Raw genomic sequence first — 27,083 nt, forward strand, 5'->3', positions numbered from 1 at the left:
AGGAGGGTCTCCTTTTTGCCCTGTTTTGTGTAGAAAAAAAATCCAAAGACTGTTGTTCCAAGAGACAAAATTGGAAAGAACTTGGCAATTGATTGATTAAAGATCTGAAATTTGACCATGAATGAATGATTAAACAGCGACATTCACCTTTATAAGGAGCTGTATATTTTTTGAAATAAAACAGCTATCAGTAGTGTCTCCATTTGGATTGTATTTTAAAGTTTTCATCAGGACATGATGTATTTTGAACTACACATCTTACTGACTTAGCCCAGATATGAATATGTTAGCATATCACTTTCAGAGAGAAACAAATTGCCATTCTAAAATTATTCTTCTGTAGTACCTTTCTGCAATAGAAACATTTTGTCAATGGTTGTTCATACTCATTAAGATGACAGTTGGTTATATATATTTATAAGATTGGTATACAAAATACCAAATTGGTAGTGTGCTACTAAAAACATAACCTTTTCTATGTTTTTTAAGAACTGGTTTAATGAGCATGATGTTCTTTTCAGGCCCTGACTAGCTCTGTTGGTAGAGCATGAGACTCATAATCTCAGGATACATGCCTGATATCGGGTGCTGGGTCTTCTATGTTGGAGGTTTGGCACAAGGCTAACAACACTGTCCTGTAAAAAACTATTGTTATGGAAACAGCAACAGGATGTTGCTGCCCCTACATGCCAGAAGGCATAATGGGCAAACATCCATCCATTTTCTTTACAGACATCTGGAAATAAAGTGATTTAAAATGCTAAATAACCTAAGTAGAATTAGTTTTTTTTTCATCCTTCCTGGCAATGTTTAAATTTTGAAAGTCTTTGGCAGTTTCTTTTAAGTACAGACATGTGCTAGGAATTAATGTCCACAATAAAACATACTCATGAAAAACTGACACTCTCAGAATTAGTAGAATAATAGCACAAATAAGCTGTAACCTGTTGTGCCAATGAGGTAACCGCAGATTATACCATTTAAAAACTATGGTTTCAGTGTTGTATCATAACCTTTTCAATCAGAAATAACAGATGTGTTATTTAAATCAGAGTGGCTGTCTAGCCCACAGGGAAGAGTTTTGAAGGAGTTGGCAAATTTGTCTTCTTGATTGGAGCAGGGTCACAGTTCTTGTCACATGTCAATACCCATGTCCTCTGCTCCTTGCGTACCACATTTGCCGTGGTGTTTGACCAAGGCCAGTGTGAGTGTGACAGAGTGCTTGTTATTTTTTCTTTCTGAATGTGAAATACTCCAATACTTTCTTCTACCCTTCTGGTATGTTTGAGAGAGTGTATGTGATACAAATAAAGTGTGAATGATACTTACCCTTTTGTTGTTTCCCAAAAATCACTGCAGTGTTTTTCTCCAGTGTTTTTCCTCGTTGGAGTATTGTTTTGTGTTGATCAAAATGGCCACCAGTCACCTTTCCTGTTTGTAGTATCACACAAATTATCTTAAAGGGAAAGGTTACTGGTGAGCCATCTATAAATAACCGATGTAAGGTTAGTTGTTTTGTTTAAGTGAATATATCACAGTTGCATGACTCTGTTAAAATTTATTTTGGGATGGTTAAACACTTTATTTTGATCAATCTGCCTATCTCTGTTAAGAAAATTTTAGCGAGTCCCTTTAAGAGGATGGTCCTTAGAAGAGGAGGGGCTATAAAAGGGACTGGGAGAGCTCAGTGTGGAGGAGGGTGCCTTGGAGGAAAGGTGTGGAGAGTACTCCTGTGAAGGTTTTTTCCTGTTATCCCTATTTTGATGGCAATAAATCCAGTTTTGTTTGCATTTAAAGAGTGCTTTGTGGGAGTTTCTTTTCTTTGAGTCAAACCTGGTCACTTGGCCGGTGACAGATTTGAAATTCTTAAAACTGCAAGAGCAGGGGTATCCAATTCTGGTCCCCGAGGGCCTGTGTGTCTGTGTGCTTTCAACGTCTCTTTTGTCACGGGGAACCGGATTTCGGTGGATTGGGATCCTATGCGAGGTTAGGTTAGGAGTTGAGATGGGAGGTGAAGATGTGGTTGAGTACAAGAGCTGGGGTCCAAAATCCGGGAAGGAGTTGGGAGATCATAAGTACCAAATCGGGAGGCGAAGATGTTGTCGAAGGGAAGCGTTGAGTCGAAAATCCCGGAGTCTAATTACAAGTAAAGCAAGACAGGAAGTGTATGAATATGCAGCTCAGGGAGGAAACCTCAATCATGAGCAAGGAAAGGAAGACTAGTGAGGGTTTAAATAGTGCTGAGAAGATTAGTGCGTGAACGTTTAGGGAGAGAAGAGCTCGTGGGAATGTGGGAGCGCTTACATGCCCGAGTGCAATTCGTGGCATCTTTAAAGCACTGAAGCTGTGAAGTCAATAACCAGCCCAGGTTAACTCATTACGAGATGGGTTGGAATGAAAAGCTGTAGACACCCTGGCCTCCAAAGACCAGGATTGGACACCTCTACACTAGAGCAAGTGTTCCTGACTCCACTGCTTACCTATAGGTTTTATAGGTCTCCACTAAATCAGCAGCACTCAAAGAGCTGAAAACATATATTAAACTGGTCCAATTCAGACAGTAAATAGTTGAACTGGATTGATTCTCAGATAAGAACCCTTATAATGTAAATATAAAATTTGGGTTAATAAAATGTAATTAAAAACAATGTAAACACTGAAGACAAGCTAATTTTTTTATAGGGCTCGTATATATACTGTATAGACCAACTAGTTATAAAGATTGGGATGAATTAAGCAAACAACCTGTTCGATTAAGAACAGCTTAATCTCTGTGTGTTGAATGACACAGGGTTTGGTCCCAACTGAATTCTAAATTATAGAATGCTAGTGTAGATTAAGCAAAGATTATTTAAATTAAAAAAAGAGCAGACAGTTGAAATGACATTACTCTTATAGGAGTTGTTAATATTAGTTTAAAAATAGATAACAATAAAAAAGGTAAGTCTAAATGTCAGCAGCGGCTTTATTCATTTGGTAACTCAGGGACAGTGTTCATTAGCTAAATGGACCTGTTGGTTAAACTAAAATATTTCTGTCTTAAAAGCTAGTTAACAAGACAGCTAATGATTAATGTCTGTTTTCAATGGTTAAAGCTCTGTTAATGGTCTCTTTTGCTTTCTGGATCAGTGTTATGAATATTTAAATCAGTTATAATTGCACAAAAAAGTTGAGAAGAGACATTTGGTGCCTGTTTAATAGCTATTCTGACAGGTGCAATCATTTGCAATGCACTGCTTTTCTTAAAAGGTTATACTTAAGTTTCCGGAAAACTGAAAAAATCCAGTCTAAGCAAGCGCTGGGTTAAATCTGGAGTGAGGCATTGTGTGGAAGTGGAATCCTGTGGAATTTACAGGAATAGTTAAAGGCATTGAATTCTGCATAGAATGTTTTCATCTTAGGACCTTGTATCAATATATACATTATGATAAAGAAACATCCTTTTTTTCTTGAAATGCTTTTTATAAAATAAATCTTAGATATGCTCTGTTGTAATATGGACCTTGTGGACATTTTCAAATTCACAGTCAAAACCTCAAATCTTGTCCCTTGCCATGATTCTTTATCACAAATTGCTAGATTTAACACAGAAGAAACTCTCCAGAGCTCATTAAAATTTTAATCTTCTCTCACTTTTAGACAGCTAGATATGTCTAGTAGCAGGAAAGTGGTGTGTAATAAATTGACTTGTATACGACGTATATGTCTCTATTAGCAATTCCCACTCAACAGTACTGCTGCTTTCAACCATTTTCCTTGGAAGACCCAGTTTCATCAGGATTCAATCAGATCCTTTATTTACGTTTAACTCATTTTTAGCATATTAGTTAAACAATGATTTAATCATTTTGCACATTACAGTTACAAATTTCTGGATAATCCCATTGAGTTAAATGAAGGTGCCAGTAAAGAAATCAGTGGTCAGCTTTAACAAAAACTGTAAAACACAAGGGTGTCAGAGAACTGAAAGTTATAGCCCATGATTGCGGTATTTCTTTAACCTCAAAGGAAGGTTGCTGTCCAGACATAGTTGGTGCTGAAGGCTTTTTTGAGAGCATAAATAGCACAGAAGGTTCTTTACCTTCTAAATGAGCTAATAGAATTGTCGGTTCTTCAGTTTGCTAAATGACAGAAGAATAGCATTTCTAAAGTCTACCTGAAATGAGAGTACATCATTTTTTGCAATTTCATTTTTACAATTTTTTTTTGCAATTTCATTTCATGTTTCTTTCTTTTCACAAGCTCACCAACAAAAACAACGTTAAAAAGATTTCTAGAACATTCTTGTGTACATATACTGGATCTCAGATTAAATTCTCATGTATGTACATTTTCACTAGAGTTACAAATAATATAATTTATCTCCATTCATTTCGATCATATTACAATCAAAACTACTAGTAATTATGTAAAATTAAGACTCCGGTATGTCATAACAATATTATCAAGCTTACCTCTGTATCTGAAGTTTTTTTGTTATGATCAGTAGTTTTGAGGATGGAACAGAGTTCTTAATTGTTACATAGGAAAGACTTTTGTAATAAGTAAAGAAAAAAATATCCTGTGAAATGTTAAAATAGGTAAACAAGTTAGCATATTTTTCAATCATTCTTGATCTACCATGAATACCAAAGCTATTAAATGGTAAAATTGTTTTAAAATTGCTCTGGCTAAGTAATAAATGTATCTTTTTATATTACTGTATTACTAGTATTGTGTTATTGCCATAACGCAGGGTATAAAATAACATTTACAAATGAGAGGTGGCCTTTTGACCTGTCTAGATAAGATCATTTGATTTTTGATCTCATTCAGCCATTTCTTAATCCAGTTTATTAATAACATGAATGTGTAGCTTGTTCCTTATTCGCACAGTCAATTATGGAAAGAGATAACTTCTGTTCTCAATTTTAAAACCACTTCTTTGTGGTTTTCCCTTATGTCCTTTGGTCATGTTTCGTTGTTGATTCTGAAGAAGTCCATGGGGTTGATTTTTAAATACTTGAATTAAGTCTCCTCATAGTTTTCCTTATTCAGGTCTAAAAAGACATCTAAAGTTCTTTTAGTCTGTCAGAGATAGACATTCCTTTCAGCTCAGTAATGTATCTAATCTCTCTTCTCTGGACGTATTCCAGAGCAGCAGTATAATTATATTGAATGAATGTTTACAATGTATATGAATGAATAGTTTTGCCATAAGTGTGACCACATTTGTACATGGCATTCCATATACAATCTGCTAATGCACTGTGCAATTTCAACATCATTGCAACATATTGTTATTCCATTTTTATTACTTTCCTACAACTTCCAGAAGATGTATAAATTAAAAGAATTATGGATATTAATAAATACTCAGGTTATTCAAATAAGTAGCCCCTTCAAACTCTGTGTTTTCCATTTTACACTTGTATTTTTTTTCTAAGTTAATGTTTTTTGCCTAGGTGTTTGCCTAATCTTGTACTCAAAGGTCCAAACTAAATTTTGTTTCAAGTCTTTTTAAATGTCTTTTGTACTTTAAAATGATGAGCAGTTCCCATTAATCTTCTTAGTTTAATATCATCTGCAAACCTGACAAGTCTGTTAATTATACTAATCTGAAGATCACTGGTACATGGTACTGTAATCAGCAGGAGGAGCCTCATACAGAGGCTAGGGCTTCCTACTGTTGTATACAGGTGAGTCACCTGCCAAAACGTGCCACTGCCTGACCTAACAAATGCATGAAAACAAACAAAATGTACATGGGAATCCATATTGAAATACTGTTTAATACACCACAGATTCGTTTTCCAGCCAACAGCCACAATGGTACGTAATCGCATATCTCTCAGGTCTCATATAGTGAAAGCAAATCTCTCACACTTTGGCCTCACACGTTTGCATCTAGTCTAGGTTGACAACTAGTCATTGTGGCCAAATAATGTCTTGTTCAGTATTTAGTAATGACAAGGTAGCTTGTACAATAATCTAGCTGTGACTGCTTGGGTGTAAGTCTGGGAGGGTGGAGGTTACTATGTTTCATAAACCCATGTTGTATGTCCCTTTGAATCTTATTTCTAAGCAGATGGTTCTCTATTATAATTATTGATTCCATAACTTTGCATCTAATAGAAGATATATTGGTCTGTAATGGTGTTATGTATTACATAATTGAACACATATGATAGTCAGGTCTTCATAGGTGGTGGGATGATAGTGTGTTTTCTATATATCTAACCAATAAGAAGGAAGAGATAAATGATGTTGCTTTTAAATTCAAGAAACAGCTGAACAGCCTATTACAGAGCGAAATAATCCCTCAGTTTCAGGTTTCCGAATACAGTGATTAATGGGTATGAATTCAGCAGAATTAGCTGTACACCCTCAGAATGCATAAATTTGCAGTTGCTACATTCCTGATTCTATACAGACAGCGATTCAAATTCTCAAACATGTCCCATATCCCCCAGGGGTTACAACATTGCATGGGGGCAGTTGAATGTTTTAAGATCTGTTCTGCACAGGTCAGTGTAGGTCATAATGAGAAAATGGTGCAGTTTTGCCAGCCTTGCTGGAATACAAGGTGGCCTCATAAACATGTTGTATTCATAACCCCTGTTCCATGATGCACAATTATCAGTTTACATCGCTATTATCCTTGTGTCATTGCTAAAATCTTCTCTGGATTTCACTTGTCTTTCCTGAAGTTCCCTCTCAATTCAACTGATTAACCATTTTGTTACTTTTTCATCACATCTGATGTGTAGTGGGCCTGCTGGCACAGATTGACTGTAGTAGATTAAATGGATTTCCTTGTACTGTACATACAATATATGCTATCGGAAATGTTATTGTTAAATGTTAAATTAACACTGTATTTGTAATGTTTTTTTATTATTTTGACAAGTCTTTACTGTAATTTATATAATCAGATGGATTTATTCAATTATGGTTCTACCAATTTTAAACAGAGGTATCTCCCTCTGACATGGAATTCTTTTGGTTGGGGAATTACTACATTAAGTGGGTTTGTAGTAAGCAAACATGTTAGTCCTGATGAAGGCTTTGATATCATAACATTGACTGCTTTTTAAATAATTGAACCTATTTTGAATAAAGAGTATAAAGTCCAGTTGATCCTGTTTTAGACACTCGTGGAAAGCACAGTACTGGCTCCCCAGGAACTCGTACTTTAATGAGGCCCACTCTCAGCTTGACTCAGCTCAGCTCAATTTATATGCAGATATGTGTAGTGTTAGGAGATTAGTTATAGACACACAGAAAGGGGAGTATCAATTACTCTCTCACTCTTTGTGTATCTCCTGCCTCAAACGTTCAGTGAAATTATTTCTTTTCATGTGCCAACATTTTTACAGTATGTCTACAGGCACTGCCTTGAGATTTTTGTAATTATAAACATGCTGGAAATTGGTTTTTGGTATACATCATTGACTGGGTAGACTTTAGAATGTTTTTGAGATTCAGACTCTATGATTTCAAGAGGAAAAAGTGTTGCTGCAGGAGAACTTTACAATTGTTTCTCAGATCAGAGGTTTTGTACCTGCTGTATAAAGATAAGCTTTGGTGTTGTCACCAGCAGGTCTTTTTCAAACGTGTCAAAATTGTTCTGCACAGCTACTTTTGTGGCAGTCTAGAGCTATCCTGTTTTAAAACCAGTATTTAAACATCTGCAATGCAAATTAGTATTTAAATACACCTGAAGAAGTCTCCACAGATGAAACATCATGTCTCTTTTCTTTTCCTTTCAGCATGGAATAAACCTTTCCTGTTTCTTTGCATCTACAATGCATGTCTGTTCCAGTCTTCACATGATTGCCACAACAATCAGTATATCGTAGACGTTTGTGGCTCATGGTTCTGGTAACTAACTTCTAAATACAATTCTTATGAAAAGCCCTGTTGCTGTTACAAAATGTAATAGATAAAGCATTTTTGTGCTCTGACAAACAAGTAATGATGTTTGTGGTTGTAGATTTCTCACCAAGAACATTACAGTTCAGTAATACTGTTGTGAGATTAATATGTCAGGAGACAAATTCTTCTCTGTTTTAGCTTTTCCCATCACTATATGGGGTGGAGACAAGTGGAGCACTGAAGCAAGCTACTAACTGTCCTCATTGTTTTAGAAAGCCCTGAGCTCAGTCATCACAATTTTAAGGGAAATCAATAGAATGTATTCCACCTTCCTATGCATCATTGCTCCTGTATGGGAGATCCCCCAGCATGGCCTGGTGTCAGGTGCTTGAGCAAGTTCATTTGTGCAGCGTGTGGTGAACAGATGAGAAGTGGTAATGAGTAATGTTGTGTGACAGCTGTAAGATGCCACTCATTCTGTAGCTGTGTGTAAATCAATTAGTGGTTGTGAAAGGCTTGAGCTTCACGTGGTCTTGAGATCATAGTAATATCATAGTATCAGGAAGCTATGCAATAGAATAAAGGAGAGAGCAATTTTGCCTGTCTGCTAATGATGTGTGTATAAACATGGTTATTTAATATCTGTCGAAAACTCAAATTCCTACATTAAAGAAACATTTACTACAGAAAAAAGCAAAAGAAAAGCCAGTAAACAGAAATAACTTTCAGCCCAAATTGCTGTGTCTTGTGATTGTGATAGCCTCCTTAAGTAACCAAAGATGTTTGGCTTGATGAGAGCTGTGATTACAAAGGCTTGGTGTCCAGCATGCTTCATGCACAGTGTAAATAACAGCTGTTTTGGACATGTTAAAATCTGCTCTCCAGTTGCCTTCACTGGGGTGATAAAACCGCCACGCAAACTTTAAAGGCAAGCCTCGAGTTACACCTAACTGTAAGCCACACAGCCAACTCGAGGAGTTGGATCCAAACAATAGGCTGAATGCCATAAAGATGAAAGTGCTGAAGGTGATTCATGTGAAAAATTAAGAAATATTGCTAGTTTCATGATTTAGAGTTGCATATTATAGTAAAACTATAAAAAAGCCAGGAGGTCTCTGTTTGAAGTTTATCCTCCGAAATAGTAAGGTGATCATAACTTCATATCCAACATAATTGAGAATATGCCTGACATATGGAAATAAAACATAAACTGATATAATGCATTCATAAAAATAGCATTTCCAAGCCACCATTAACTTCACTATATTTCACCATTAGAAACTATGAAGACTAATTTAATATACCTAATGTGTACTTCAGAATAAAAAGGAATATTTTTTTCCTTGAGAAAACTTTAGAAATGATTAGTTCACAGTAAGATCATTTGTCTCTATTTACACCTTCTTATGCAGGGGAGAATTGTTAATTATTGCTTTTAGTCATTTTGAAATGTCTGCTGGGTAGTGGCAAACAAAATAGCTTGACTTTTTTACTCTGAAGGAATCAACAGAGTATTTGAAGAATGTCAGAAAATGGAAATGTTTTGTGTGGACTCAAGCATGAAAGTTTAAAAGATATATAAATAACCTGCGGTCAAAATTGTTTTCCCTGTCTGAGAAATGCTCTTAAAAGAAGTTAAGGATCAGTCTTAAGATGGTATGTAAACAATATAAATGATAGAAAATTTTAGGAACACAAGAAAGATTACAAACTAGAAGAGTCTATTTGACCAATCTAGACCATTTGATTTATTGTACGTAAATGGTCTAAGCATCCCATTTGGCCATTTTGTAAAAGATAGGATAAAAGATAAGTAAAAATCCCATCTAGAACGTTTGCTATGAAAAGTAATATTTTTTTGTATTCTTTAAACTGTGATCTGTTTTAACTGTAGATTGGCCAGCTAGAGTGTTAATCTCTAAAACACAATTGTCCCATCCTTTGGTGATGTGTCAGTGATGTATTTATGTCTTTTCAGTCATTTGCCCAGACATTTATATTTAATCTTTTATCTAGTAAGGTAACTCCATTGAAAGTAAATTCAAATTTCCAAATACAAAGCTTAGACATCTGCAAGACATGTCCCAAGATGAACTGCGAGAGGAATAGATGGTATGCTTCATTATTCTTCATTTTTTACATTCCCATCAGACTAAGATATTTGCTTGCCATTTCGTCTAAAACACAAAATCACTTCCATTGCACAACTAGAGGTTTGGTGCAATTAAATAAATGCACCAGTTTTTTTTTCTCCTTAGGTTCCCAGTGGTCTAGGTAAGTTTTATCTGAATTTTGCAGAAGCATGCCAGGCCACCTGTATTTTCTGGTTCTAATGTCAATTTACCCTTAAGGTGCTCTGAAAACAAGCCAAAAAAGGAAGCCAACTAATCAAGAGATGACTGAACCTTTTCCAGTCTTGCTTTTCAAAACTTATATTAGAGATGTTGTCTGCAAAAGGGGTTTGATCAAGAAATTAGTTTTGGAATCCCCACAGCATTTATTATATAGTTCGGTTTCAGTCAGTGAACTGCAGTAACATATGTTCTTTTAAAGAAACAATTCAAGAGTTACCACAGAAGAAAATAATCCCATAAAATAGAGTTTGTCCAGTCAATCATTATTACGCTAATCAATAAGTTGGCAGTGTTTTTAGAGTTTGATAACATTAGCTGGTATATTGTTTATTAAGTATATTAACTATATTCAATAGGATATGGAATTTGTCATTGAAAAATTGTTTAAAAATAGAATACTCATATTAAAGAATGCAGTCTAGGCTATTTATAAGGGATGTCATCACAAATCAGTATAAGATGGAGATGGAAGTACAGGGTCTTGGGGATTTGGCTCTGGTATGAGGAATTCTGGGAACGGGCATGCATTCTGAGTGAGGAATTCTGGGAATGACAGTCATGAAATAGTGCAAGAAGACAGCATTTCAGAGGGTTTAAAGGACACCTCCTTTTCAACATAATTCAGTCTTAAAATGTACTTTAATTATGTGCACTTTAATTACTTTTATTACCTACTTCAAGAAGATAGTAAAAAAACTGTCATCAGATTAAACAGAAAATATGACCACAAAAAGATCACAGTACTATCCTATTCGAGTTGTTGCTGCTGTGACTCTATTTGAGCTCACCGCAGACAGAAAACTCAGCTTCCCTCTGAGTGCTGATTGTGTTGGTACACTCAGGGGAGCTGGAACTCTTGCAAAGTGAGAGACTGTAAAACCTGATTCAAGCCCTTCTGTTTCTCCTGCCTTGTTTGCAGGTGTTATTTTCCACCGATCCAAGACCCTGACAAAGATGCTCTTTGAAGAAAAGGCTTTAAAAGCATAGTTTTTCAGGGATTCTTGGAGAAGACCTGACCATCAGGAATTAGGTCAATCCATTTGCTTAATTAAAACCACATTGTAAAGCTGTGTTATTCATCCCATCCAATCTACCAGGACCATGACAGTACAAGCAGACATTGTACTGCTGTCAGCGACATTGTAATTTTCAAAAGACAGGAGGAAAAAAACTCTTTATTTCAGGTAGATACGAAGCAAGAATTCACCAGTTTGATCTTAGAATCAAGAGTAACCTTTCCTTAAAGGCAAAGGTGTGTAAAGAAAGCCAGATAGATTATATTATGATGTTCATATATATGATACGTAAACTTTAATCCACGGAAAAAGAAGGCAGTCTGGCACTTTATTTGGAATCCTGTACAGAAAAAGTTTGAAAATACTGTAAATGCTGCTGACTATTTTTGTGTAGACACAAGAATCAGATAAGATTTTTTTTACTATTGAGACTTCAAATACATGTGAGATATTAAAAATGAGAAACTTCTGAAGTTTGCTTAGACAGATATATTTTTTATTGAACTGGTGACTAATGTTGCTCAAATATTTTCTTGAAAGTCTTTAAAAAGTCTTTTTTGTTTCTCTTGCTTAAAAACAGGAGAACAGTTACAAATGAAAGAGGCCATTTGGTCCATGTAGCTCAGTTGGTTTCTTAGTAGCAAATTGATTCCAGAATCCCATCCAGTCTTTTACATAATTTTCTCTTTTGTGTTTTCTCTGAAGATGCTTAAGTGCTTACAGAGACCCTTTTTTCTCACAGCACACAGAAGCTTTGATTTAGTGCATTTTGCGTTTTCATAAACTAGTTTAGGTTTGGTTGCTATTTCAGTTGGTCAGTGTGGAGCATTTACACTGCATGGTTGGAAAGTAAACTTTAAAAACTTTAAACTTTAAATAGCTGGAAAGTTAAAGGTAAAGGCAAGTCTTTTCTATAGTGATTGTTAATGGCCAGAGGGAAATTCTATTAAATTTGTGATGCCTGGTTAGGGTCCTACCACAAAATACTTAACTGGTGGTTTGGCTTATGATAGTTTATTATTGTGACCTTTCAGTACTTAATCGGAGAGATATCTTTCAATTTATGTGAAGACATGCTGATTGTGTTATGTTCCTGTTCAAGGACACTTGATATAACTGCAACTTCTGCATTTTCAGCCTGTGTGTCAGTCAGCCTGTGATAAATGTGATTCGCTAAATTACCTTTAACCAAGTTTTTTTTTGTCCTTTATGTATTTTTTCAAATACAAAATATATACATGTTCTACCTCAGATTTGTGAGAATTTTGAAAGGTTTGCTGATATTTCATGGGTAATAGCCAGACAGGATACCTCATCGCACTATATGTCATGTTACATCACGTGTATGGCTGTACTCTTAGTTAACCTCCTTGATTAATTATATAAATAGACAAATGTGTGCCTTTATTTCTTCTGAAGTGAAGAAAGATTTCTTTGTACAACTTTACCATAAAAATGAATGCTCCTTATAGAACATTTCTAGAATATAAACTGCAATCGAGAGAAGTATTTTAAAAGGCATTCGTTATATTTTTAGTTATAAGTTTACATTTCACAGTGTATTAAAAAGACCTAAATAGCTCTAGACCAGCTAGATCACTATCTATCTCTAAGGTATCGCCCCCGATGGTTTTGTTTGCAGGGCAATTTTAAGAAACACTTATTGAAAACTAAGTAATCGCTTATTTAGCATTAATTCCCACATTGGGTGGTTTTGTTTACTAGTTGGCACCTCACTGGGGAGCCTGCATTCAATTAACAGTAAGCCTGCAGTGTAAAGCAGTCGAGAATCTTTGATAAAGACCGTGAGAGATACACATGGAAATGAGAGGATCTATTTCCATGTGTAGTGCCTTTGTCCCTTGCTATTGTCTTCTTTGTAAAAGTAAAAAAAAAGAAATTGTGGGTAAAAAAAAAGCCTCCCCCACATTTTATCCCCCGTAAGCACCTCAGCATTGCTGTTTCCAAAATGTAGCAGGCCCACTATGATTTGCTTACCGACAGCTGTTGAGGTCTTTGCATAAGTAACATCAAACAGCACTTTTGACCGCAGCCATTGAAGTCCTTTCTCACAGCACTGATGTCATCACCCCAAAATAACGCACACAGCTCATAACTGAGACATACTCTGTGATGTCTTACTGCATTCTTTACTATGCCTTGGACCTGATTTTGTTTAGTTTATTTTCTTCCATTGTAAAGTGGAACCAATTTTGTAGGATAATTTTGCTCTTAACTCAGACACTGCAGCTATTCCATTGCTGGATTCATGAAAACATGAATTAAAACAAAATCATTTCTCAGAAGCCCTTTTCGTTCACAGCTTTCCTTTGCTTTCTAATTGTGCGGTGGCTGTTTTGCTCAGGGTGCCAGGGTCTGCAGAACTGCAGGCTGATGTATGAACAGGGTTGGCTTATTTACTAGAAGCAAATTTGTGGTTTGGTATGAAGGATATCTTCAGAAGCAGCTCAACGTTATTTTCCTTTTTTGGAAACAATCATCTTAATCCTTTCCTTCCTGGTTTTATAATTGAATTATGGCTTTTACAAAATGTAAACGAGATACACAAATTCATCTGTGTATAAAACTGTGTTATGTGTTTTTTACACAAACACTTCAGTGAAGTAGGTTTTTCAGTTGTTGTTTAACAGTGTGTTGTAACTGTAAAATATTTATTACAACTGTGATTTGTAAAATGAAGCTTGACAAAATATTTTTACCGTTGAAGCATGGCTCTATTAATTCAAAAGCAGAAGATGCTGGTAATTTCATGCTGGAATGGTTTTTATGGGTTTCTAAAGTTCCCGTCACACCTTAAATTGTTTTTGCTTAAAACAAAGTTTGTGCAACAGCAAATAGCAACAGGATTGTAGAAATGCTTAATTCAGAGCAACATACTCTCTAAAACATTTTGTCCTAGTCCTGGTCCCTGTTATTTTCTTGGTTTTGCTAAAGCCTTATGTTCTCCACCATTTTTAAGTCCCCTTTCAGTCCTTAAAACATTGAATTGGACATTGTATGGGTTTTGTAACTGGTATTAACCCTGTGCCAATTCCTGGACGTCAGAATGTCCTCATTCAAGTGTGTTGCCTGAAATGTAACTAATATTCAGACTTCAGTAGTTGGTTACATTGTTATGGGCATGTCTGATCATTCATTCCCACCTGTATCTGTTGAACATAAATTGATCTCCCATTAAGAGCTTTTTAGTCAAAGCTAAGAGAGAAAATTGTTAATTAGCAAGTATAACAGAGACTGCGCAAAGTTTACATGCTGAAGTTGTTGGAAATAACATAAATTAGAGTACAGCAGGAAATCATGAGCAAGCATGCAGACCATATTATATACATATTAGTTTTTATATATACTATATGGATCAGTTAGCACTGGCTCAGTTGCTTGAAAACCAGCGGAGACAATGGCCCCCTGGGACCAGGGCTGAGAACCATTGGCCCAGGCTATATGTACAGTCTCAACATCTGACCACACAGACTGAGAAGTCTGTTTTTGGGTAAGGTGTCATAAACTATATATTGGGCAAAATACTTATCAGATTTTAAAAGAAACGTCTCTTTCAGATTTCACAGAAAAATGGACAGCTCTCCAGTCTGAATGGAAAGACAGAGGACCAGACAGTGGAACTCAATGGACAGACAGAGCAGCTCAATGGACAAAATGAGAAGAGCCCTGCAGAAGGTAATTCAGAGCTCTGTAGGCGCTGCAACTGTCTCTTCTAATCTTAAACAGTTGTTTTAAAAAGTCAGGGTGGGAGCTGTAAATCCTGAGCTCTGTCAGGTCTGAAATGTTCCCCACTGAGATCTGACATGTACTGATTCCTCAATGGGGCCAACAGTCCAAATCCTTAATTAGTTCAGATTGTTTTTGGTTAACAAATTGTCAATTATGTTGATATACTGTGAGTTGAGATTTCTAATTGCAATTAACTTGTTTGTCAAAATGGAATTTAATGTTTAGTGTTCAGGACGTTGCTTCGAAAAGCATCCTTTTTTTTAATAATGTAATGTTGCACACATCCACAAAGTGAAACAATTGCTGAACTTTGTGTTTTCTTAACACAGAGAGCAAGAAATAAGATTAAAATTTTAAAGTACTATTTTGTTTATACATATTGATTACAAACTCTTCCAGTCCAAATCATAGATTTAGCTTAACTGTATATTTGTTAGTATTTCTGATTTCTCTTAAAACAATTTTATCATCTTTATATATCTGTTTTCTGAACCTTACTTTATTTCTACAAGCAAATGGGTTCTTCTTCATGACAAATGAGTTTCTTTCCTTTATGCTTGCAAGTTTTTTAAATATTTGAAGTTAGTCCTCACAATGATAATATTTACCTTTGTTACCAGGCTCTTAAGATTTAATAACCATGTTCTGTAAACAGTATCTGTGGCCACCACATTAACACACACATGTGAAGTTTCAGTCCAGTGAGTTACTGTAGAGCCTCCTCTAGATCAGACGACATCTGGCTCCGGCCTCGAGCTAATTTATGAGTAAGACCAGAGTGAATACAGCCAAACCGTAACTTCGTTAATTGGAAGAGTGTCACTGTTTATCTTGCAGTTTTGTCAAGCGACAATAAAAATGCTCCTTGTGAGGTTGTTTTAATGTTATTTTTTTCTAAACTTTTATTTACTATAACCACTCTGTAGTTCAGCTTTCAACTTGCATTGAAACATCCTTGCTTGCTTAGGCTGAAGTTGAGTTTAAATTGTGAGAGCTGTTTCTTTTCAAAGCAGTCACCCAGAAGGCAGCACAAGAAAATTACTGCTATTTAAGCCTCCATTTTAAAGAGAGTATTGTGTTTTATTTTCTGCAGTTTAGGCCTAGATTAAATTAAAAATCTTAACACTTCCAACAGTTACTATGTAATTTATAATCATTTTTGCTTTGTGGATGCCAGGCTGCCTTTGACATGCAAAAAAAAAACCTTGGTAAGTAGATCAAGGTTTAGGTCTAATCACAGTCTTTAAATTCTGTAGAAAGAATTGTGAAACCTGTACAATGTGGAATGCACATATACAGTAGATTCCTTGTTTTTGTTCTTTGGCAAAAAATGTCCTATAACCTGTCCATTTTGTCCCATAATTAGGGAAATTTGTAAAACTGGTTCATCATCAGCAAACGAAGGTTTAGGAAATACCACTTGAAAGCACTTAACAGGTTGTGGGGAATCCCCTCCACCACCACCAATGTGTAGCATGGATCATCCACCTGGATGATGCGATGGCAGTCAGAGTGCGCCAGTATGCTCACCACACACCAGCTGTGTGGGGAGGAGAACAGATTGATGAAACCAGTTTATAGATGAGGATTATTAGGAGGCCTTGATGGGTAAAGGCCAGGTGGAAATTTGGCCAGGGTGCCAGGGTAACACCCCTACTCTTTTCGAGAAACACTCTGGGATTTTTAATTACCTCAGAGAGTCGGGACCTTGGTTTAATGACTCATCCGAAGGACGGCACCTTTTTACAGTATAGTGTCCCTATCATTAGGACCCACACGACCACAGAGTGAGCGCCCCCTACTGGCCCACCTACTGGCCCCACTAGCACCTCTAGCAGCAGGCATCCTTATTTATTTAGCTTTAGATATATATCATATGTAGGGAACACCTGGAATCAATTTTTTGGCCAATTTACTCCTTTCAGTTAAAGGATTATTCCCGGAAATATATTAGAAAAGGTGTGGAAGAGTTAACCCAGATTACAAACTCAATTCAGTCAGGTAATGAATGGCTTTATTCCAGTTAACAGCTGGAATTAGATGAAAAAGTCGTCTCTGATATAACATCGTTTGCTCCCACCAACTTTCCAGTTCAAGATCAGTTCAAAGTAGAAGAAAGATTTGCTATGTAAGATAAGAGGTGACAGCAGTATCCTTGTAAAGTAACAAGTAGGCCTGATGGGCAGTGGGACTGTCCTTGACAGGTATTTTTGTGTTGTATTTAGGAGATGAAAGCTACAGTATGGAGGTTGTTTATGGTATGTCTTCTGTGTATAGACAAGTTGGGAATATAAACCTCTAAAACTATGTGCTGAATCAGGTCTGCTTTCCCTTACAATCAGGACACTTAAAAAATAATTTGGATCTATATGCAGAATATTTTAAATAACACCATTATTCCCTTTCTTATGTGGTCAGATGTTTATTGTGAATCTGTTTCTCCCTTATCTCCAGTACATGTAAGTGGTCACCAGACCCTCATCTTGAGGAGCATGTCAGAGGGTACAAGCAGACAGGCTGTCACCTCCCCCAGTTGCAGATACCTTATCTGCATGAAGGAGGATGATCTTGTTGTTTTCAGCTCTTTGTTCAAACACAGGAGGTGTTCCAGTCCCAGATACCTCTGACAGATTCTGTAAAACGATTGGAGACAAGACAGTGAAGTTCTTTTAGACAGTAATCTGACCTGTTCCTTGGCCTTATGACTCCTTTTGACATTTTTTAATGTCTCTCACTATAATGTGAAATATGTTGTGAAACATTAAAAATGCAACAAACTACACTTTCCAATATTTACTTATCTGCTGCACGTATGAAATTAGATAGGGTATGTATATCTAAATATTATATATTTATATATAAATATATTATATTAGATATATACATATATTATTATATTAATTATAATAAATATTATATATAATATAGACTTGGAGATGGTATAGAATGTATAGTATATGTTTTTAAGCTATCTCAAGCTGTCTTCATGAGGCAAGGTTGGCAAAATATAAATTAGCCTTATAAATCAATAATCCATTACTATCAGTAAAAGACAGAAAGAGTTAGGTGTGGCAATTTTCCCTTTCCAGAGAAATCCCAACTGAAGGAAACCAATTGAACATTCGGGACACTGTTGGGCATTACCATACAGCATTGTGCTTTTCCCACCATGTACTAGAGTACAGACGACTCTCGTGTGTTCATTCTAATTTAACCTGGTGCCGGCCAGAGGAGGATAGCCCCCCCCTTTGGAGCCTTGGTTCCTCTCAAGGTTTCTTCCCACTTTAGTCTGGGGACTTTTTCCTTGCCACTGTCGCCTTAGGCTTGCTCACTGGGGGTTTAGGCCCGGTTATCTGTAGAGCTGCCTTGTGACAATGTCCATTGTAAAAAGCGCTATACAAATAAAACTGAATTGAATTGTATGTCTTGTTTTGTCACAAATAAGCTCTTCATTTGGATTAAGGGTTAATTAAATATATTTAAGGTTAAACTGGACCAGTTTATCCCTTCTTCCCCAGCTTTGAGCTGTATACAATTTAGGGAAACGTAGAAACCTTATTGGGTTCTGGACTGTGAGGTCCAGTTTGTCATTCCTGCGCCAAAGAGCCACTGGAATAATTAGGAAAAGGAAAATCAATTGGGGTGTTTATCTTCAAATAGCTGATCAATAATCATCCAAAATGAGCCTGATAATAGATTAATTTTTCAAAGGAAACTCCCTCAATATAAAACAAATGTTTTTTTACATATGTATATTATGACTTGAACATAAAATCACCCTTTCGTTCATTTTATATAAAAAAGCTCTGCATTGTTACATACTGTTATTCCTATTTTCTCTTGCAATATGATCACGTTTTTTTTCTTTTCTGCTTTGATAAATCTTTGCTTGACCCATTAGATGCTGCTTTAAGTACAGTTAACATGTTATTACATGTCTTCAGACAGCCTTGGCTGTAAAGCAAATATTCCTTTAAAAAAATTAAGCCAAGTGGGGTGACTGGAGGAAATAGGCATATATATGAGATAATTCCTGATTTAATTTTCTGGAGAAAGCAAACTATTTCCCTCCCAGCTGTCTTGTAGTTTTCTAAAAGGTCAGATCAATTCTATGTAAGTCCCCAGATAATTAAAACAGTTTAATGGTCGGATAGAAGAGGTGGGAATGGTTCACTTTCTGGTCTGGAGTGGTTCAATCCTGATGCAGGTCTGCAGTACAGCTGCTCTTTTGCCAGAATGTTACATCATTACTTTTGGAAGAGATTTTTTCTGCCTTCAGTAATTTTGTTTTATGGCCAAAGTGTGCTTCATGCTATCTAATGAGACGAATCTAGCAAAAAATCCCTATTTTTTCAGTTCTATATTTTACACGATGCACTGTTGTCCCTGACAATTTCAAATTAAAAAATAAGCAAGGTAAAGACATGAGAAAACAGCAAATGTCGGCTTTTAAGTGACCTTTCCAGTAACAGCTTCTCGTTTGGTAGACAGGATAGATGTGTGCTAGAACAGGGTTAGTCAAAATACCTCACAGTCCAGGCATTCCAGGGCAGGATGTTTGAATAACTAAATAATTAATTAGATTATAATTAAACAGCTGCTTATGTCAGAAACTCCCAAAAGAATAGATGGGAAGGTCTGTCTACCCCTGGGCTAGAATTTAAGATTTATCCCCTAGACCGTCTAGAGCCAATGACATTTATTGTCCAATTCTTATTACAGGAGAAATTCTTCCCAGATGTCTTTACTTTGTTACAATTCCAATATTTCATATTTGTAACACACATTTAGCATTAGTGGAATACGATTACTGATAAGGTCACTCATTCTTCTTATCTTATTTGATGATGAGATTGATCTAGAATAAGGCTCATCTGAAAAGGAGCACTTCATGACAAAAAGATTGGCTTGTTCTTACCAAAAAAAAACAACCTCTGCATATACTCTTCTGTTTAACCTACACTGGAGAATAATGTTATGGAAAGTCATCAGAGGTATTTAAAGAGGAGTGTTTGGAGACCACCATGAAATTTAGATGAGGCAACATTTTCGGGAGTATTGGAGACGTCAGAGGGGAGAGACTTACTGGTATGCTAAAGAGGTAACACAAGGGAAATTTAAATAAATCAGTAGGGTGTTTACAGATAGGGTTTTTCTTGAAATGAGAGTGGGATCCCAAATGTACAATTTAACCTCTGGTTATACCTGAATAATTGTTTGACAGAAGGAGCATGAAGTGTTTCCTAGCTGAAATCCAGTTTGGCCCATTTGCCTGCACTATTTGCTGGGGTTTTGCTTGTCCAGCTTGGACTTTTCTCTCTTTACATAAGAAAGTTGACAAACATGATGCCATTCGGCCATCCTGCTTTTTAGTAGTTCGCATGGCTGTTTCTTGAAAAAAAGAAAACTTATCAAATTTCACAAGGTTGGTGGTGTGTTCCATGGTTTATTCCGGATCCCCACAACTATTTGTGTCAAGTGCTGCCTCCTATTCTCATTTTATACACATTCATCCTTTAAACTACATTTATCTAGGTAGAACCAAGTAAGCAGCTGCATCAGCATGCATAAGCTCCAGGGAACAAGTTAAAGGTTTATTCCATGCTGAAAAAAAGAAGAAAGAAAACACAATGTTTCGGCTGTGGACTCCCGAAGAAGGCTCCACAGCCGAAACATTGTGTTTCCTCTCTTTGCTTTTCGGCATGGAATAAACCTTTAACTTGTTCCTTTAGATAGCACTTTGAAGCTAATTGTTTCCCATTATATAAGTGGGGTTAATTTTTGCTAGATGCACATAGCACTTTGCATTTGTCAACATTAAACATAATCAACCATAGCCCAGTCTTTTTGTAAATATTTCTGAATTTGCTTTGTGCGTTCTACAGTGTTTTATAGTCCTCCTATTTTGGTATCATCTCCAAACTTCACAAGTTTACTATGTAAGAATCTAAATCACTGATATAAATTAGGACAAATATCAATTTGTTATATCACCCCAATTGGAACCTTCACTCCTAACTATCTCCTGTTTTCTACCAACCCTACCAACCACTTAATAATCCCCAATTGTTAACCAATATAATCTTTTATGAGGAACATTATCAAAAGCCTTCTTATATTATATGAACAGGTAAAGGTTTATTCCATGCTGAAAGGAAAAGTTTATTCCTTTCAGCATGGAATAAACCTTTTCCTGTTCCTTCGCTGCCTACACATTTTTGACACAGCTACCTACAAAAAAATATTATATTGTGTCTGCGTGTGTCTGTTGTTGCTTAGAAACGTTTAACATAATCTACATTTCCTAACTCCATCTTGAAAATGACTGATCCCTATTTTTTTATTTGTAAGTTTTAATTTCAATTTTTAATTTGAAACCACAGTGGCCCTGTGGTTTACTTTTAATGATTGTTTCCTTGACTTTACATGTAACAGTTTTGTCACCTTTTGTATTGATGGACACTGCATTAGCAAAACAATATTACTACCCCTATCTTCAGTGACTACTTGAAGAGTTGTGTCAGTGGTCAAATAACTGTTTCCTTTGCTACAATTGATAGAATACCATTAGGTTACCATCTTGTCACAGGCTTCAAGAAATTAAAATACTTCTATTTCTTCTGTATTCATTTAATACAGAAATGTGTGCTTCCTCTGGCTGAGGCATTGCTGTTGCTTCACCATATATTTCTACACAACACTAGAACATTGAAGTAAAATTATTGATCCAAATAATGGCTGCAGCTTCCTGTGTTGCTGCGGATTATTTAGTGTCTATACTCGCCTTTAGTCTTTTGATTGTCATTTCTGTGTGTACAAAGGTCCCATTTCCCCCCTTCCTTCAATTATTTCCACATCATTTCCCAGGCCAAGAATTTGTATTACACATGAAGTGGTGTTTGAGAAATGATGTCATGTAATATACTGTTGTTAAAAGACACACCTAGATTAGTATTCCACTGATTTCTTTTTTCCTGTGCCTGTGACAGCATTGTCTGTAGGCCTCATTTCTGTGTCACGTAGATCTAGAAAGTTAGAACAACACCCTGGACAGCAGTGAGGTGATTGTATAAAAGAGCTCATTTTCAGTATTGGCAGCAAGAAGTTCAGATTCCAATACAAAGTCACTCCTGAGGAAAAAGTCAACAACATTCGTTTGATTTTTCACTCACAGGATAAGAACATAATAAACATGAAATATTTCAAAAACAGAAAGCTCTTTTGAAAGCACTGCTTTTGAAGCATATCCTTGTGAAACATAAAGGCCAGAACATTTAAGATTAAGAATTGGTTTTTTTAATTGTACTGTGTTATACAGTATAAAAATGAAAACACATTTTTATGTAGTGAAATGGAAAATGAACAACTCGTATCTGTTCACCTATATAGAAGCTGATTCCTTAATACGGAATAAATTGGGAGTGGGGTTTGAATGAAGTTATGGGTTTTATCTTTTTTGTTTTATACAGAATAAAACAAAAACATTATTACTATAAATTCTAATTATAAGTATACACAGCAGAGCCACATATATCCTCCCTTTTGTCAAATGTGAAAAAATAAATACATTCAATTGATATCCTTAGAAATATTTTTAAGCTGTAATAGGTAAGGTGAAACTGCTGCCTTCGCGTCATCTCTTGTGGGAAAAATGTTCTTTATATCCTCTGCTTACAGAATTGTGAAAGTATTATTTTGCTATTCGTATGCCAAGGAACCCATTAAAAACAGAAGCTGGAGGTCAGGTATTAAGTGTGCAACATCTCTAGGCCTTCTCTCTATGCCAAATCTGTCTTTAACAATCCCTAACATATTTTTAAAAGATTGTTCCTGTTTATACTAATGATAATAATTTGATGATGTATTATATTAAAATTAATATTAATAAGAGAACTTAAAGTTAAATTTGAAAGCAGGTGTTTTTTTTTTCACTTATGAGACTCCACTCTCACAAGTAAAACATGGATGATTATATATATCAACAGAAATTTTAGAACAGGTGGTTTTGAAAACATTGTTCGCCCCACAGACTAAATAGCCATGAATAAACTTGTTAGTATTGTCTTTCAGATTGGTCATCTTTTCGGTATGTCTTTCAGGTTAATTTCCACCTCCCCTTCGTTTCAGAAACTGAGTGGAGCTTCTTGATCAAATTTGATCCCCCTCCCCCCTTGCGTTCTTCTTTTGAAGAAATGGGAAATTGTGAAAGCTCCCACTGGGAGGCGAACGAGGTTGAAACTTGAGGCGTTTCTGTGTGAAATCATCTGAAGAAAAGATGTTTTTGTGAATGAAAATAAAGGGCAGTAAAGAGGAAGTGATTAAGACAAGAGAGAGCTGTTTGTGGAAAGCACCTTGTAAAAAAAATCAAGAAACTCATGTCTAATGAGACTTGAACTTAACCCTGGCAGTAAACAATGATGAGACAAGCGTGTCCTTACAAATTAGTTGAAATGTAAAGCCTGTGTTTGCTAAAATTTGTGTTTTGAAACATTGTACTTTTCCCAGCACCAAAAGCATTCCCTTTTTAGAAAATCATGTACTGTATACAATATAGTGTTTAGAGGTTAAGCCAATCAAAGCCTTTGACAAAAAATAATTTCTTATTTTACATAAAATAAATGTACTGTCAATATTTTATGAATGCTCACAGTTTTAGGTCTTTGAGGATTTGTTACACAAAAGGTGTTACACAGTATTTCCATCAATTTGATTTTTTTCTGCAATGAGTATTTATTTTGCTTATGTAAAATAAAGATTGAGGGCAGCAGTCCCCAGACAGACCTGGGTTAACTGGCTGTTTAGACTAATTGAAAGCATAAAGAGATGGTAGGAAAGAATGAATAGGTGTCAAATGTCTAATTGACACCTCTTTGTAGAAGATAATTAGATTTGTATTTTCTCTCATCATAGTTTCACAGACCTGAAGCTTGTGTAGCTTTCCTTCGGTCTTCATAGTTTTAAATCAGAATTTAGTGACTTTTCTTTCCAACATACATTTAGTTTTTTTTCTTTCAGCTGATCAAACCTTGAAATTTTCCATGTTCTTTCTGGCTGAAAGATTTCTGTTAATGGAAGAAGTCCTCTGTTGATATAAACATCTTAAAATAGGTTCATCTCCCTTCTCAATAATTCCCGCTAGAAACCCCTTTGACTGCAGGTTTTTTTAAACATTTTGAGAGGTATATTTTCCATTAGTGCTCTTGCCCATTCTCCAGGAAAACTATGTAAGACTATATACTAATATTAACACCACAGATGCAGACATTTACTTCATACACCCTGACTGAGGAAATCACACACTCCTAAAATGTCTGTGGGAATTTTTAGACCTGAAATCAGTGTTGAAATAATAAAATATGAGTTTTAAGACAGATTTAAAATAAATATCATTGTTTCCCAGGAACACAGAAAAAAACCTCTTTAAGAAAGCTTAACATTTTCTCAAACCGAAGTTCTGGTCTAAGTGAACAGGGGACCTGGGACCCCTCTTAACAGATCTGTCTTTAATAAACTATTACCAAAGCTCTCTCACAGACGAGCAGTTCCAAGCTGCATGGGGTCTGAGCTGAATCAATGGGAGAGAAGGGGGTGGGGGGAAAGTTCCCTAAATTTATCACATGATAAGCTTTGTCATCCTGTAGTGGACAGGCCCCAGAGAGGGAGAGAAAGGGAAAAGGAAGGCTTGCTCTCATTCCAAACTGAGAAGCACAGCTGTAGGGCTGCCATACAGATATGTCTGTCCAGTAGCACTTCTGCTGAAATGCGCTTTCAGTCTGTTTTTCTCTTCAGAGTGTAGAGGAGTTTGGAGGCGATCTGTTAACTAGAGTTTAGAATTTGAGGGGATTTCTTACACAGCACTACAGCTGTTTGCATTTCTACCTTTATAGCAAGGGGACCCGATATAAAGAAGCAAACACGTGTGTTTTACTCTATCTGGGTTTTTAAAAAAAACAGGTCTGAGTGTTTTTTTTTTGTTTCATTGGAGCGAGTGTGTGCAGAAAATTTTAAGACAAAAACTTGCAAATGCTGGGGACAATAACACTCACAGGTATGAATTTTAATTTAATTCTTTGAGCCAGTATTTATTTTTCCTCTGTTGGACTTCATATAATCTTCTCAATATTTCCTTTAATTTTGTGAATTATTTTGTTTTGTATTAGGAAGTTCTGAAACAACTTTGTATCTTAAATGGAATAGTTGACATGGACACTTTAAATTTTTTCTCAGACCAGTAGCAATTTAGAATTTCAGAGAAATGCTGCAGACCCTTCTGTAATTGCTGTGGTACATCTCTGATATGCTGCATGAAGGTAGTATGCTGAACTTTATTGGGCTCTGTCTTTAGGGTGTGGTTAATACAGTGGTTTAAAGTGGTCTGCGGGATTCCAAACATTAATGCTGAAGAGCAGTTCATGCAAGTATATTGTTTTGCTAGTGATATAGATGTTTGAGATTTTTGTAGATATTTTAAAATGTAATTGATTTGCTTCTGTGATTTGAATCTTTAAAATTTCTACTTTTAAGTTGAACAGCTGTAGGTCTCTCTAAAGCTTTTATGACAAGTACATTAATTAAACAATCAAAATTGCAAAGGCTAAGATCCATCTAAGATTTTCCATTTTTGTATTCCAGGTCAGTATTTTACCTGTTTAAAAATATATGAGATTGGCTGAAAAAACGAAACGTTTTGAACTGATATTAGGCATGTTCTGGAGAAACATATAGACTTTAGGTATTTCTTTTGATATGAGCTCTGAATTCTGATTACTTTTATTCTACGGTATCATACGTCATGTAATCACACATTTGTTTCTGAAAGAAAACCTTAAGGGCGGGTGTAGGGGGTGTTTATAAAGCCAATTAGTAAGGTACTAAAGCTCATCTCACCCAGCACTAGTTTCTGCATTCCATAGGTTTTATCAATGGAATTATTTCAGGCAAGTCTTTTACACTCAAATAGAGACATCTGCTGGATACATACTTTAAGAAGGCAGCTACGTTCACATTGCAATAGTTAATATTTAATAAATACTGTAGGTACATTACTTTCCTTCCACAACACCTCATTTCATTATTACTACTGGAAATAAAAATAAATACACTTGCTACAAATGTACTTAAAATATTAAAGTGACCTTCATAGTTGTGAATGATGAATTCACATCACAAAGCCCACTTGATCACTAAAGAAGGATTAAAAAAACAGAATACAGCTGAATATCGAAAGGTAAAATTACAAGGGCATCCAAATTCTGCTTTGCTTGAAAAATATTTTACACATTTTCAATTGATCAGCTGTGAAACCAGACAATGTTTACTAGTACAACCTTTTCAGAGTGCATGTACGTTTAAGGTGTACAATTCCTCTTAGACTGTCATTGCAAGTGCTCTGGCCGTCCCCCTCACAGTGTGGCAGAGCTGTGTTTGGCTTTCTAAAAATTTCAGAGGTATTCGTCCGCCCTCCCACCACGCTATGTCATAGCTGTACAGTTATTCCTGAGGAATTCAGGATTGATCCTGGATTTACACGTTCCTCCCCTGTGCCTTCTTAATGAGTCTCTCCTGGAAAGCAGAGACTCAAGATAGAGAGAAGAAAGAGGGCTATTATGTAGACACTGATCCATATTAGAATTTAAAACTAAAATCGTTGACTTTTCTAAGAAACAAAGAAAGTTTACCAAAGAGAGGGGGTTGGTTTGTAGCTGGTTTGGTTGTTTGATCTGAGATTCTCATCCAGTTGTTTCTTGAAAAAGCCAATGATTTTGCATCAATAATATAGCTGGGTAGTGTGACCCTGACCCCAGCAATCCCTTGTGTAAAAAAAATATACTTCCTTTCCTCAGGCTAATAGGGCACATAGGCTGAGGCTATGTATATTGGGCCTTCTTTTCCCAGGCTTATATCAGACATATAGGCTTGAATGTACTTGTCCTTTTTTTCTGCTTAGGTCCTCTGGTTTGTGCTTCACCATTGCTTTTTGAAGAAGTCCATTAGTTCGGCTGTCAATATCTTTGAGAATTCTGAATATTTGAATCGTGTCACCTCATAGTCTTCTCTGTTCCAAGCCTAAAACAATAATAGGTTCTTATTCATACGTTTTAACATA

General features: G+C 35.9%; 1 protein-coding gene across 2 annotated transcripts in view; it reads left to right on the forward strand.

Annotated features, from left to right (window-relative positions):
- akap12b (A kinase (PRKA) anchor protein 12b) overlaps positions 1-27,083 on the forward strand; it is a 65,123-nt gene that overhangs the window by 19,892 nt on the left and 18,148 nt on the right. The window contains exon 2 of one of the 2 annotated variants that reach the window (XM_069178695.1): positions 14,806-14,923. In XM_069178695.1, the coding sequence (XP_069034796.1) occupies positions 14,806-14,923 (118 nt within the window). Of the gene's footprint in view, positions 1-14,805; positions 14,924-24,653; positions 25,026-27,083 lie in introns of those variants that run through there. The other variant, XM_069178697.1, reaches the window with a different exon arrangement.

This window comes from Lepisosteus oculatus, chromosome 2 (genome assembly GCF_040954835.1).
Source record: "Lepisosteus oculatus isolate fLepOcu1 chromosome 2, fLepOcu1.hap2, whole genome shotgun sequence".
NCBI classification, from domain to species: domain Eukaryota; kingdom Metazoa; phylum Chordata; class Actinopteri; order Semionotiformes; family Lepisosteidae; genus Lepisosteus; species Lepisosteus oculatus.